The following is a 13271-nucleotide window of genomic DNA, read 5'->3' as shown; positions in this document are numbered from 1 at the left end:
GGCCAAGGGCAAAATAATTAGAGTATTATAATAAATTACTAAGATTGATGCCATGAAGGTTATAGTGAAGAGGGTTTTAAATACTTTGTATTTTAGTGTTTAGAATGTTTTTATCTATGTGAAGTTAGGCAATAGGTAAATAGTTTCAAATGACAGATTCCTTCATTCTTTTGCTAGATGCCATCATACTGGTAGCTGTGGATCTACTGAGTTCTAAATGACCTTAAGATGATCCAATTTTATTATATGGAAATACTCTTTCTTAGGCACTCAGTGGTACTGGTTAATTGTACAACCTAGTAGTCTTTTTTCTGAGCAGTGCTGCACCTGTAGGAGAGTAAGCTTGCTTTTGATGGAGCTTTTTCCTCTGTTATTTTTGCTAGTCTGTTGACAACCTCAGCTCTATCTAGAGAATATTCTGTGTCTGTTTACAGCAGAAGAATGCCTGAGAGGATCCTAGTGTTTATAATGATAATAGAAATGTGTGAAGCTTTTAAAAAACCAGTAGGGTTATTAAACTGAAGTACAAAGAGGAATGTTAATTTCGGGTAGGAAGCAGAGGAAGTTACATTCTGGACTGTCCCACGATGCTGTTTACTATTTGTCTTGATCTAAATTGAAAATTTGTTGAGTTTATTAAAGAGATTCAAACTCATACTTTAGGTGCAAATCAGTCTCAAATTTCTAAGAATAAAAATGGCAGTGTCTTGAAAGTTTAAAAACTTAAATATTGTGCATACAAAATGTGAAGTGTTTTTAAATTACTTAGAATATTTTGCCCATGGTCAGCATAATTGTGTACATTTTGTGTCATGATTGTCTTCAGGAAACGGCGTTGTAATTCATTTGCCAGGACTCTTTGAAGAAGCTGAAAAAAACTTAAAGAAAGGAACAGGTGAGATAATTTTAAGATACTCATCTTAAAATAGTTTGTGGGGCTCTCCTCAAAAGATTTAGATAGAGAATGCCTCTGTAGAGGTTACGTACAATATGTTTTTCCAGAGCTCTCTTAGGCTGCTAGTTTCTGACAGGCCTCTCACTAGAAGTCCCAAGGCCCTCATGGGAGTACAGACAAAAGAAATCTCTATAGTTTCAGAAGAACACGTGTTCTAAATGTGAATTATCTGCAGGCATTTTTCTTTGCTTAAAGCACTCAGTTTTTGAAAATGTCTGTGCCTATGCTGGGCAGCAGTCTGTTACAAGTGAGGTAAATCAGTGGTCTAGATTATTCAAAACCAGTAAGATATTGATTGCTGAAACCGAGGAAGTAGTAGAATAGCTAGAATTAATCGGCAGACTACTCTTGACATTCTCAGCTTTATAAGATGATGCCAAGTTGCAGTGATTGAAATCTTACTGTTTTGTCCCCTGGAATGCGATTGCTTCATCTTTAAATAGATTGACTGAAGACTGGACATGAAAAATACTTATCCTTTGTACATCGGAAGACAAAAATGCTATACAAAACATGATTTGAAGTATTCCATTTTGTTTTTTAAGGTCTGGAAGGCTGGGAAAAAAGACTAATTATTTCTGACAGGGCTCATATTGGTAAGTTCCTTTTTGTGGTTTGGTGGTTTTATTTATTATTTTGTTAATCTTTGTTTTCTCTGAAGTTTCCATGGCAGTAGATGTGAGACAATTCTTAGCCATCTCTTTATATAGGTATATAATTTGTTTTTGCTTTAAGTCTCTGTATGTCACTTAAGTGGCCAATGATTTTTTTTTTTTTAAGATCCTCCCATGTTTATATTCTTGAGTCTCTTTAATCCAATTCCATAAGCATATCCTAATCAGGAAAGCAGGTTCACTTTCCAAGCCAAAGATTAGAGTTGCAAAGTAGTTCAGAAAGTAATTGGCTGGAGGATTCATTTTCCCTTTTGTTGTAAAAGCAGTGTTGCTTATAGCAACTTTTCTGCTAGGAAATCATGCAACTGGGTGTGACTTACAAGCTAATGGGCTCTCTACCAAGTAAATTGCCACGTATTTCAGAAAGCAGACTTTATGGGAGGGACTCTATAGGGATGGAGAGAATGGCTGCCTTCCTTGCAGGGAGCTCTTCAGTCAAGTGTTGACTCCAGCTTATGTGTTCCAGGCAGCTCTGCAGTTCAGAGCCTGGGCTAAGCCAGAGTCCAAACCGCCATCACAGTTTCAGAGGCTCTTTCTGTATCAGTCCTAGGACAATTTATTGCATAAATTGATCCCCCAAATTAGATCTTTAGATATTGTAACATAAAAGTTGTGTAACTGCAGGTAGTAGGAAATTGTGTTATTGCTGCTCTGATAATTGCCTTCTGAAGATGGAAACTTTTTAGTCTTTATCAGATAAAAGCTTGTAACGCTAGAAAAAGATTTTGCTTTTGGTTTTGTTTTGTCTTTTTGTTTAGTTTTGTTTGCTTTATTTGTTTCTCTTTTTAACTGATCTAGAACAGCTTAACGAGTGAACATCCTATTTCAGAACAGATGTTTTTACTTTGGGGTAACCACCCAAAGTACTGTTGAATAAATGTTCCTGAATTACTAAAATCCTTTCTGTAGGACAGAAAATCGCTGTAGGTGAATTACTTGGAAATTAATAGATTGTTAGAAAAACTGTTTAGCAATGATTAAATTGTAATTGAAGGGTTTCATAGCTAAACTGGTCCTAGGTAAAAAGAACCAGTTATTGACTGTTGTTTACTGTCATTCTACTTATTAACATAAATGAACTTTCAGAATGCTTCTCCTAGAAAAGTTTTGATGGCAATCTGGAGATCTCTTTCCATGATAAAATAGGTATCTGATCTGTGAGTGATTAGTCTGTAACAAAAGATCAACCAAAATTTGATTCAAGCTGCTGGGGATAGTACAATGCTTTAAAATCATTTGGCGTATGTGGAAATAAACACAAAGATAAACTGATAAGGCAAACAAAGTAAACCCACTCTTGAGAGACTAGAGTACTTATTAACTGAGTCTTTCTTGCAAGTTTTCAGTCTTTAGTCTTTCCTCTGTAATAATGTATATATTAGTTGTTTAACTTTTGGCAGGTACTGCCTAAGAAAAATACTCTGGCTTCTGTCAACCTGCAAAACTCTTGCACCACTGTTTGTATTTGACATGAGTCTTGTCATTTGTGAGATTATCTTTTTTTTTTTTATGGTAGACAGAGAAGTTCTACAAGGAATACTTTTGCATAATTGTCAATAATATGTAATGCTTTAAAAAATACAACCCGGGTTTCTGAGAAGGACTTCTATTTATACAACATGTTGATGGGAGATTTTGTAATTCCAAGTGGACTTAAATTGATGTTGTCATGTAAAAATAAAATGCTTTAAGAAATCTTTAGAATGAATGTGAATATTTACATAAGTTCCCACCTTAAAATTTCAGCAGTATGACATTTTTTTACTACAACCTATTTTCCAGGATTTTTTTTTTTAAACTACATGTTTTCTTTGTTGTTGATTACATTCTCTTGGGCCATTGGAAAGCTGAAATGGCTTAGTTATTCTGTAGGATATCTGTACACATTGTGCAAATATTACAGAAAAATAAACACTTAAAAAGTCTCTGAAAAACCTCAGAGCTCTTCCCTGTGAAAAATGTAACTTGTGATAGAGGAGAAAAAATTCTTACCATTTAGTTTCTTTTTTTTTTAGTGTGTGTATTTTTTTCCACACTGATAACCAGGGCTAGAAGAAATCATTACTGATAAAGTAATTTGTTTCACACAAATTTCTACTTATTTTTCTTAGTATTTGATTTCCACCAAGCTGCTGATGGCATCCAAGAACAACAGAGGCAAGAACAAGCAGGAAAGAAGTATGTAGTTTTATATGAAAGGATTGTATCTTGGTATTTTGCCTTAAGAAGTTCCTAGTCCTTAATTTGCTTTATTAAAAGGGTTCCTGCTCCCTAATGTTTTGTTTACTGGAGGTATTTGGTTCTGTAAAAATACATTCATGTTTTTGAGGACTGAAGAACCCCTTTGTCATTCCCAAATAACTGAAAGGTCTGATAGGACTAATTTGCTGTCTCATGATGCTTCATTGTCAGAAGTGAATGTCATTCATAGAATCGTACAAAGGTAGGGGTTGGAAGGACTGCTGGAGATTGAGTCTAGCCTCCCTGCCAAAGCAGGATCACCTAGGGCAGGACACAAAGGAATGTGCCCAGGTGGGTTTTGAAAGTCTCTAGAGAGGGAGGCTCCACAACCTCTCTGGGCATCCTGTTCCAGTGTTCAGTCACCCTCACAGTAAAAAAGTGTTTTCTCATCTTGATGTGGAACTTCCTGTGTTCCAGTTGGTGTCCATTGCCCCTCATCCTATCACAGGGCACTGCTGAAAAGGGACTGGCCACCTTCTTGACACCCACCCTTCTGATACTGGTAGACATTAGTAAGGTTCTCTCTCAAGTCTTCTACAGACTAAACAGCCCCAGGTCTCTCAGCCTTTCTTCTTAAGACAAATGTTCCAGTCCCTTAATCATCCTTGTAGTCTGTTGGACTTTGTCCAGTAGTTCCCTGTCTCTCTTGAACTGGAAAGTCCAGAATTGGACACAGTACTCCAGATTGGCCTCACTAGGGCAGAGGGGGAGGAAAGCCTCCCTGAATCTGCCAGCCAGACTCTTATTAGTGCACCCTAGGATGCCATTTGCCTTAGCCATGAGGGCATATTGCTGTCCCATGGATAACTTTTTGTCCACCAGGACTCTCAGGTCCTTTTCCACGGAGCTGCTTTCCAGCCGGTCAGCCCCTAATGTGTACTGGTGCATGGTGTTATTCCTCCCCCGATGCAGGGATCTGCACGTACCATTGTTGAGCTCCATTAGGTTCCTCTTTGCCCAGCTCTGATATTTTACAGAAACTGCAAAGCATCGTGATAAAGATATCCCAACGTGTACAGAGTCCCTTATGCCACATCCAAAAGTCCCAAGCTTCCCTTCTCCCCACCTGAGGGTGCACCCAAAATCCCCAGGGCTCTTTTTTCACACACATCCCCCTTACACCCCACCCCCCATCGCCCCACTAGGCTAGTCTCAGGCTGGCCAGGTCTGAGACTGCTTCCCCCTTCTTACCCTGGCATTAGGCCTAAACAGGCCTAAGAGGCCTGAGATACTCCCCCAGCGTTTACCCAACAGGAAAGCATCTCCCACAGGAGCAGAGAAGGAAGAAAGAGAATGACTTTGCAGACAGATTCATAGGGTGCAGGATTTATGGGCAGAAATATGTTATTTCCTGTGTCCACATACTGGGTGGACACTGGAGCTGTGACCAGGAGGCAGCCAGCCTAAACTGCCACAACATGGAATAGAATAAGGTTATCAGAAGTAGTCAGCATGGATTTACCAAGGGCAAATCATGCTTGACTGATCTGATAGCATTCTATGATGTTGTAACTGAATGAGTAGATGCAGGGAGACCAGTGCATGTAGTCTACCTTGACCTTAGCAAGGCTTTTGACGCTGTCTCCCATAATATCCTTGGGAGTAAGCTCAGGAAGTGTGGGATAGAAGATCAGACAGTGAGATGGATTAGGAACTGGTTACAAGATAGCATTCAAAGAGTGGTGGTCAGTGGTGGGAAGTCCAGCTGGACAGCTGTGACTAGTGGAGTCCCCAAGGGAGTTCTCCATGGATCAGCAACGTGCCCTTGCGGCCAAGAAGGCCAATGGTATCCTGGGGTGCATGAAGAGGCGTGTGTCCAGCAGATCAAGGAAGTTTGTCTTCCCCCTCTACTCTGCCCTAGTGAGACCGCATCAGGAGTATTGTGTCCAGTTCTGGGCTCCCTAGTTCGAGAGGGACAGGGATCTACTTGAGAGAGTCCAACAAAAGACTACAAGGTTGATTAAGGGACTGGAGCATGTGCCTTATGAGGAGAGGCTGAGAGACCTGGAGCTTTTTAGTCTGGAGAAGACTGAGAGGGCATCTAATAAATGTATATAAATATGTGAGGGCTGGGTGTCAGGAAGGAGGGACAGCCTCTTCTCACACCCTGTGATAGGACAAGGGGCAGTGGATGTAAACTACAGCACAAGAAGTTCCACCTCAACATGAGGAAGAACTTTACTGTAAGGGCCACAGAGCACTGGAACAGGCTTCCCAGAGAGGTTGTGGAGCCTCCTTCTCTGGAGACTGTCAAGGCCTGTCTGGATGTGTTCCTGTGTGATCTGAGCTAGATTGTATGGCCCTGCTCTGGCAGGGGGGTTGCACTTGAAGATCTCCAGAGGTCCCTTCCAACCCCTAACATCCTGTAAGGTATCATCCATGTCATTAACCTTGAAGAGAGTGTCTGATTTGGGCATATGTTGTTTCACACAGCTTGATAATGAGTGGTCCCTTGTCCATTATTCCTACAGTGGGTGACTTTCACACTTGGCTGTGCTGTACCAACTGTCTCATTACCTATTATTTTAGGAGTAAAAAACTAAACAAGAAGAACATATGTACATGCATTTTATGTATGTGTATTTATGTGCAAGACATTTTATGTATGTGTATTTATGTGGAAGAATATGCACCTATTTTGTTTGAGCCAGTGTCTGTTTATAGAGGGAAAGCTAAAATGGCCAAGTGACAATGTTTGCAATTAAAACCAGTCAGTCACTCTGCTACTTGTTGAAAGGGACCCCTTTATTAGTTAGTGTTACTGATTGAAAGGGATGAAAGAAATAGTCAATTTTCTCCAATTAATCTGTTTTAAAGCAACATAGAAAACCAAAGTTACATTCATATCTAAAAAACTCAAGTCACTCTGGAAAGCACTGTATTTCTTATTTCAGTGGAGTTCTTGAAATTCTACAACAATAAAACAGTTTTCAGGCTTGTTAAAAGTGCTAATAGATTGAAAGCACTAAGTTATCTATTTCCTCATAAACTATAAGTGGCTAGTGAAGGTGGTACTGCTACAGGTTGGCTAAGAACAGGCTCTCATAAACTGATTATCAAAAGACCATCTCATGTTTTTTGAGGCTGGGGAATTGAAATAGCCTGCTAACATGTCTAACTGTAGATTTGACTGCGCAGTGTATTTGGTACTAAAATTCTTTTGTGTATAGCACTCCAAAATTGACCATTGTAAACAGGGTTTTGTTGTGTTGTGTTGGTTTTTGTTTTTGTTTTTTTTTACTGAATGCTTTTCTCTGTTCAAATGTAGCTCAAAAAGTCTGGAGGAAGGCTCATGTAGCTTTCCTTGCAGTAAGGTTGTAGAAAAGGTAAATAATGCAGTATGTTATACTTAAACAATTACATTAACTTCTGTAGATACAGTCATCTGACATCTTAACTTGTGTATGAATCAATGAGACCTGTCTTAATGAGACAAAATCAATGGAAACCACCCTCAACTTAAAAAATTTCATTGTGAAGGGTGTGAATTGGAACGGAGGCTACAGTCAATTCTTTAAGCCACAATGTCCTGTGTAGTTAAAGAGCTGTGTGATGCAAAGTTGATTAGAATGTCTTTCTTTTTGAACTGGAGGCAGATGTGTTGTTCCCTGAGCTTACTTGTATTGAGTCTAATTGGAAGTATTTTGTTTTTATCAAGATTGTTGTTTTGAATCTATTCCAAAGTACTAATGACCAAACTAAAATTAATTATGTGCTGATTCTGAACTGTATTTCAGTTCACTCACATTTAAATTTGATACTCTTCAACATAATGACCTGTATCTTCTACTTGAAAAGGAATCCCTCTTGAACTGAGTTCTGGTATGGTACATTCAAGGTAGTCTGCATATGCAGAGTTTGTAATTGAAGACAGTAAGTCTTTGTATGTCTGCCCAGGGAAAAAAAATGAAAGTGGTGAAATTTAAACTGAAGAGCAGAGCTATGCTCAGCACTCTTTCCTGTTTTCCTGGCTCCAACTGATGCATAGAATCTTGAAATCCGTTCTGTTCATGCTGTTGCTTCATGGAGGACTTTCTTTAGGTCTTCAGGACAGTTCTTTTAGGAAGATTTTTAGGTTCAGTTCAAAGTGCTTGAGGGTGTTATCAACATTCTGTTCCCTTGGTAGAAAAGTTGGGAATGGGTACAAATAAATATGTACAAGTTCACTAAAATATGAAAAGTTACTGATTTAAACCCAGAAGTATGTGGAAGTTGAGTATGTTCATGAACAGTGACATTCTGAAACTTAAGTTGCATGCTAAAATTATCTCATGTTTTAAATGCTTAAAACAATGCTTGCAACTGTCAGCATTTCATTTTATGCTAAGGATGTATTAGCTTTAAAGAAAAATCAGCTTAGTTTTATATAAAGAATAACTATTCTTATTATCTTTTTAAAGTTTGGGAACTACAAAAAAAGGAATTGGTCCAGTATATTCTTCAAAAGCAGCTCGAAGTGGACTCAGGATGTGTGATCTTGTTTCTGATTTTGATGAATTTTCTGAGAGGTAATTTCTGTATTTTAATGCATGGCTGTAAGCATAGTCTTCAGTTTCTGGGTCGTACCCTGTGTAAGCAGTTGCACCTGGTTGATGTTACTTTTTAAAGTAAAAATGACTGTAAAATGTGAAAACAATTGTATTTATAATTATTAAATATTTCACTGTTTAAAACACCGAATAATTATGGCTATGCAACTGGTAAAATCTAAGTTTGGTGGGAGCATGAGGAGGAAAACAAACAACTTTAGTGAAGTATTTTTGCTTTTCAGGTTCAAAGTGCTAGCCAATCAGTACAAAGCGATATATCCTACCTTAGAGATAGATATTGAAGGAGAATTGCAGAAGCTTAAGGTAAGCCTGTGTCTGTTTATATGATACAATCACTGTGTGCAGTTACTGTTGTGTAAATTTCTTGGTGCCTGGCACTCATGTGAGCAGTTAAAATGTAGTATGTGGGAAGTTGCTACCTATTTATTTTAGAGTCTCCTAGTGTTCTTAAAGACACTTTTGACTCTAATTTATGCAGCATTTCAAAATTTGGCTCCAGGAGGAAGATTGTAAACTTTAAGAAAAAGACACGTATGGAAGGAATTATTTTTGACTTCCATTTGCTCAGACATGGTCAGTAGGAAATAAAAACCCACCAGGATTGTATTTGGGGAGGGTATGTTTCATTGTAAAGGAGAATATTAATTCCTTGATGTCTTTCTGACACATGAGAGCTGAAGCAAATTATTATTAAAATTATAAGCCTTAAGGCAAAAAAAAAGTGTAATAGCATGAAAAAATATTAGTTGATACCAGCAGAACTAATGAAACCTGATTGCTAGCAAAATAGCCTTGTGGTTAATTATGAATTATGATTTGATGTTTTCCACACAGTTGGGACAGTTGTGAGATTTTTCATTAGTATTAATTCCTTTAGTGCAATTTTTGCAGTATACCCGAGTTCTTATTTGAAAGAAATTTTCAGGTATTTTACCTTTACCCAGCTTTTCTGTTCATATATTTTATAGGAACTTAACTGTATGGGATTTTTTTTTTAAACCCTTAGAAAACTTCAACCAAATTTGACAAATTATTTAAAATCGTTGAGGTATGTGTGGAATAGGGGAAGATCTGCATAGCTGCATGTTTAATTCTTTCAGAAAATCAGGCCAGAGAAAATATCCTTGTATCTTTAGTTGCCACTATACTCAGTTTACTAGGTCTCAAACGGGCTATATGGACTTCTTTGCACTTCTGTTATTCTTACTTCAGGTAATACCTGTTACCCATGTTCAGTTATGGTATTTTTATTATTATGTTAACTTAAAAAACCAGTTACATTTGAGTGTTTTAAAGTGATTTCCTTTTCATTTAATATACTTTAGGATTACTCACTGAAAGAGTGGAAACATAATATATGTATTTATAGCTTGAGGAAAATTAGTTGCACTTTTTTATGCTGGCGCACTTGATTCAGTTCTGAAAGACAAAGTCTTAAATTTCACATGAAGTGGATCATTGGAATAAGAATGTCCATATATTTTCATGGGTAAAAATGCTGTGTACCAAATGCTAATCTGAACATTACTGGCACCTTACATCCAGCTAGTCAGTGGCATTCAGGCATTTGATGCTTAATTCCAGTAAATAACTTCCTACAAACATACCTGTGTGTATATCACAAATTGCTGCTGCTTTATAATTGTGTGCATTTGTTGGCTTCAGGTGGCTAGTAGTACATATGCTGGTTTGGGGGGTAAACTTTAGGTCACTTGGAAAGGAAATACTGAATATAGTCAAGTATTGTGATTATACTCAAGCTTGAATATTTCTATAATATATTTTGTTTGGGTTTCTTATCCTTTTTTACCTTCCATTTTGTTATTTCTTTCCTTTCAGGAAATGTATACATGTCTGTTGTGTGTTTTTGAATCTAATGTTCTTCCTTCCCTTGTTCACATATTAAGGCATCTTGAACATTTCTTTGTTTCATTTTCACTTTCCCTTGCAAAAGGAGTAAGGGAATTGTTAGGCAGGATCAATAGCACTTGTACAATGGCTGGCTTTATTGTAATTAAATTCCACTATACAATACTCTCTTTGTGTTATTCAGGGCTACATGGAAAAAATAAAACCAATGGTAAAAGATGGTGTTTATTTCATGTATGAGGCTTTACATGGACCACCAAAGAAGATCTTAGTAGAAGGTGCAAATGCAGCTCTTTTGGACATAGATTTTGGTAAGCATAATCTTCTTGAGACACATTGCTATATACTTAACCTTGTGAAAGAGGAACACTGACTATGAACTCTTCTGTGCTTACCTGTTCTTACGGCTGTGTTTTGTATTATGGAAGAACAGTACTCTCTGTGACAAACAAATAAGTGGGAGGGAAGCTTTAACTAAATTCTTTTCAAAAAGCTTTAGACTTTCCCAAAAGTATTTACTTGGATGACAGTGAAGATCAGGTGACTTTTCTTAAATAGTGTAGCTATTACTTCAATGTCTGTACATTTCACCACATGAAATAACTCATTTGTATGCATTTATGGAGAGCACTTGATAAGAAAAATGGAGGGCTTTGAGAGGGAAAGTATATATGCAAAATACATGTTGACTTTTCAAGAATGAGTTTACATTTTTTCAAACCTTTTACATATCACCAACTTTTCCACTGTTTCATGATGTAAAGAAAGATACTGGTAATCTGGGTGGCTAATGAGGCAAGAGTGATAAGATTAAACCAATCTGAAATTACAAATGGTGCATTTTCCTTAAAACACTCTAATTTTATTAATAAAATCACAAGCTTCTTTTTTTTTTAGATTTATTACATCTGTTGTTATATTTCAAAGATGGGTACATTAGTATACCTTTGTGTATGATTGGCTCCTGCATTTTGTCACATTTTCTTTGGTCTCACTAGCCTTGTCACAACACCATTTTTATTTGAGAAAGATGCTTAAGTTTGAAATGAAAGCCTGTAAAGCCCTCTTTTAAACTCATAGGAGTTCTGATACTGGGCAGTTCCAAACATACTGAGTTTGAAAGCCTCCTCTCTTAATGGAAGGTGTGTCTGAGAGTGTAAGTGTAAGCATGAAATTTTTCCATGAAAATCTGAATGTTCCTTTTTTAATAAGGACAAAAGGAAAATAAAAAGAAAATAATCAAATATGTATTTCATGGTGTAATGGCTAAACTCCCCCACTCCTCCTTCTGTCTCCTCTCTCCCCTCTCTCCTTACCAGGACATAAGAAAAGGAGGGCTAAAAAAAGGCAGAGGGGGAGTTTTCAGTAGATTTAAACAGAATATTTTACTCCTCTGCTACAAAGATACTTGGTTACATCAGTATATCTAGAGAGCAGACAGGAAAGGGAATGCCAGTCCAAATCCCATAACAAGCAAAAATGCAGCCACCAGCTGAAGGATTGGAAAGGTGAGAGAGCCTGAGGCTCTCCTTTCCAGGGCTGTAATGCAGTAGAACCATAGATGCCGTAATCATAAATTCATGACTCTGACAGTGGGGAATATTATGTGGTTCAAACCACTACACAAGGGGAAAGGTTTAATGCAAAACAGAGATATTTGCAGAAAACTGTATGGGAGGTTGCTTTTTGTAAGTAGGAAGGATTTTAGTTTTCATCTAAGTATGGGAAATGCAAATACTCTGAAACTCATCAGGTCTGTCTATAGAACATACAAAGCTCTTTGGGTCACTTAGATTTTTCTCCTGCCTGTGCTATGAAATCCACACATGGAGAGATTATCTGCTCTTCCATGGTAGGTACCCTCTAGATTTGACACTTGAGTTTATAACAGACAAGTTTTAGCCCAAAGATTTGGCAGTGCTGTATTTTATTACTGAGTGTGATGAATGAAGCCATTTTCTGTGCCTTGTTGTGTGGAAATCTCAGTACTGAAGTGATTCTTATGAATGTGTGTCTGTTGGCAGCAAAGATGGTAAATCTCTAGTCTTGCAGTCCGTCCCACTTTTCTGGGGCACATAAAGAAGCTCACATGTACATGTGTCTGGAGGTGGGGATGTAGATATTGGTGGGTCTGTGGTCATTTTAAATACTGAAAGAGCATAAACCAATGTCAAGAGAGTATGCTGGGAGCTGAAAATGAGTAAGGACTGTCTCATTATATTTACCTGTCAGTAAAAAAAAGCTCAATTACTGTGTCCAAAGAAAGACAAATTACTGTGTCCAAAGAAAGACAATTAATGCTGGAAAACAGCTCTTGCATATCACCTGTAAGCCTTTGCCTCTCTTGAGAGATAGGAGTTAACCAAAAGAATCTAGAGGTATCTGAAGCTAGTCTGCCAAACCTCACTGAAGAGACTGAAGGATTTTGATTTTTTTTGAAGTTGTCTGTATTGCTTTCAGTTCCTTTTGTCTTGACTGTTCTCTTACCCATCTCTGACTCTTAAATGAAAAGAAAAAAGATTTCTGAAGCATAAAGTAGAAGTTTCTTGCTTATATGCAATTACTGTGTGGCTGAAACATTTGTTCACAATTCAAATCAAGTAAGGACTGACATGCCCTGATATATCTCCCATTGCTATTAAAAAAAAAAAAAAAAAGTTAAACATCTCAAAATCCTTACATTTGCACTTTTGATTTTTTTTATCTCTGTTGTCAAGGCTGCTTTTAAAATGAGAGCTGACTATTTAAAGTTAGAAAAACTCTCACCATTAATGAGCTAGGCTGTATTCCAGAAGTAGTTTTTTTTTTTTTTTAATTGCAAAAATAATTTTTTTTCCTTTGATTATGTCAGCAAAATTTTCTTTCTAGAATTCTACATGTCTTTGCTGTTTCTCATCCTTATCACATGCTGACCAGTTTGTTGAGTGTTTCTCTCTCAAAATGTAAAATGGTGAACTTGTATTTTATGCCCTTTTAACACCA

General features: G+C 37.3%; 1 protein-coding gene across 1 annotated transcript in view; it reads left to right on the top strand.

Moving 5' to 3' along the window:
* The window catches only part of ADSS2 (adenylosuccinate synthase 2), a 44137-nt gene that overhangs the window by 18375 nt on the left and 12491 nt on the right, over positions 1-13271 (top strand). The window contains exons 3-8 of the mRNA XM_054162325.1: positions 827-895; positions 1501-1551; positions 3741-3807; positions 8271-8378; positions 8642-8723; positions 10474-10600. Coding sequence (XP_054018300.1) covers positions 827-895; positions 1501-1551; positions 3741-3807; positions 8271-8378; positions 8642-8723; positions 10474-10600 — 504 coding nt within the window. The remainder of the gene's footprint in view (positions 1-826; positions 896-1500; positions 1552-3740; positions 3808-8270; positions 8379-8641; positions 8724-10473; positions 10601-13271) is intronic.

The sequence above is a fragment of the Dryobates pubescens genome, chromosome 6 (genome assembly GCF_014839835.1).
Source record: "Dryobates pubescens isolate bDryPub1 chromosome 6, bDryPub1.pri, whole genome shotgun sequence".
In the NCBI taxonomy this organism is placed as follows: Eukaryota; Metazoa; Chordata; class Aves; order Piciformes; family Picidae; genus Dryobates; species Dryobates pubescens.
Note: the sequence above shows the minus strand (reverse complement) of the source record. Positions and strands in the feature narration are given on the sequence as shown.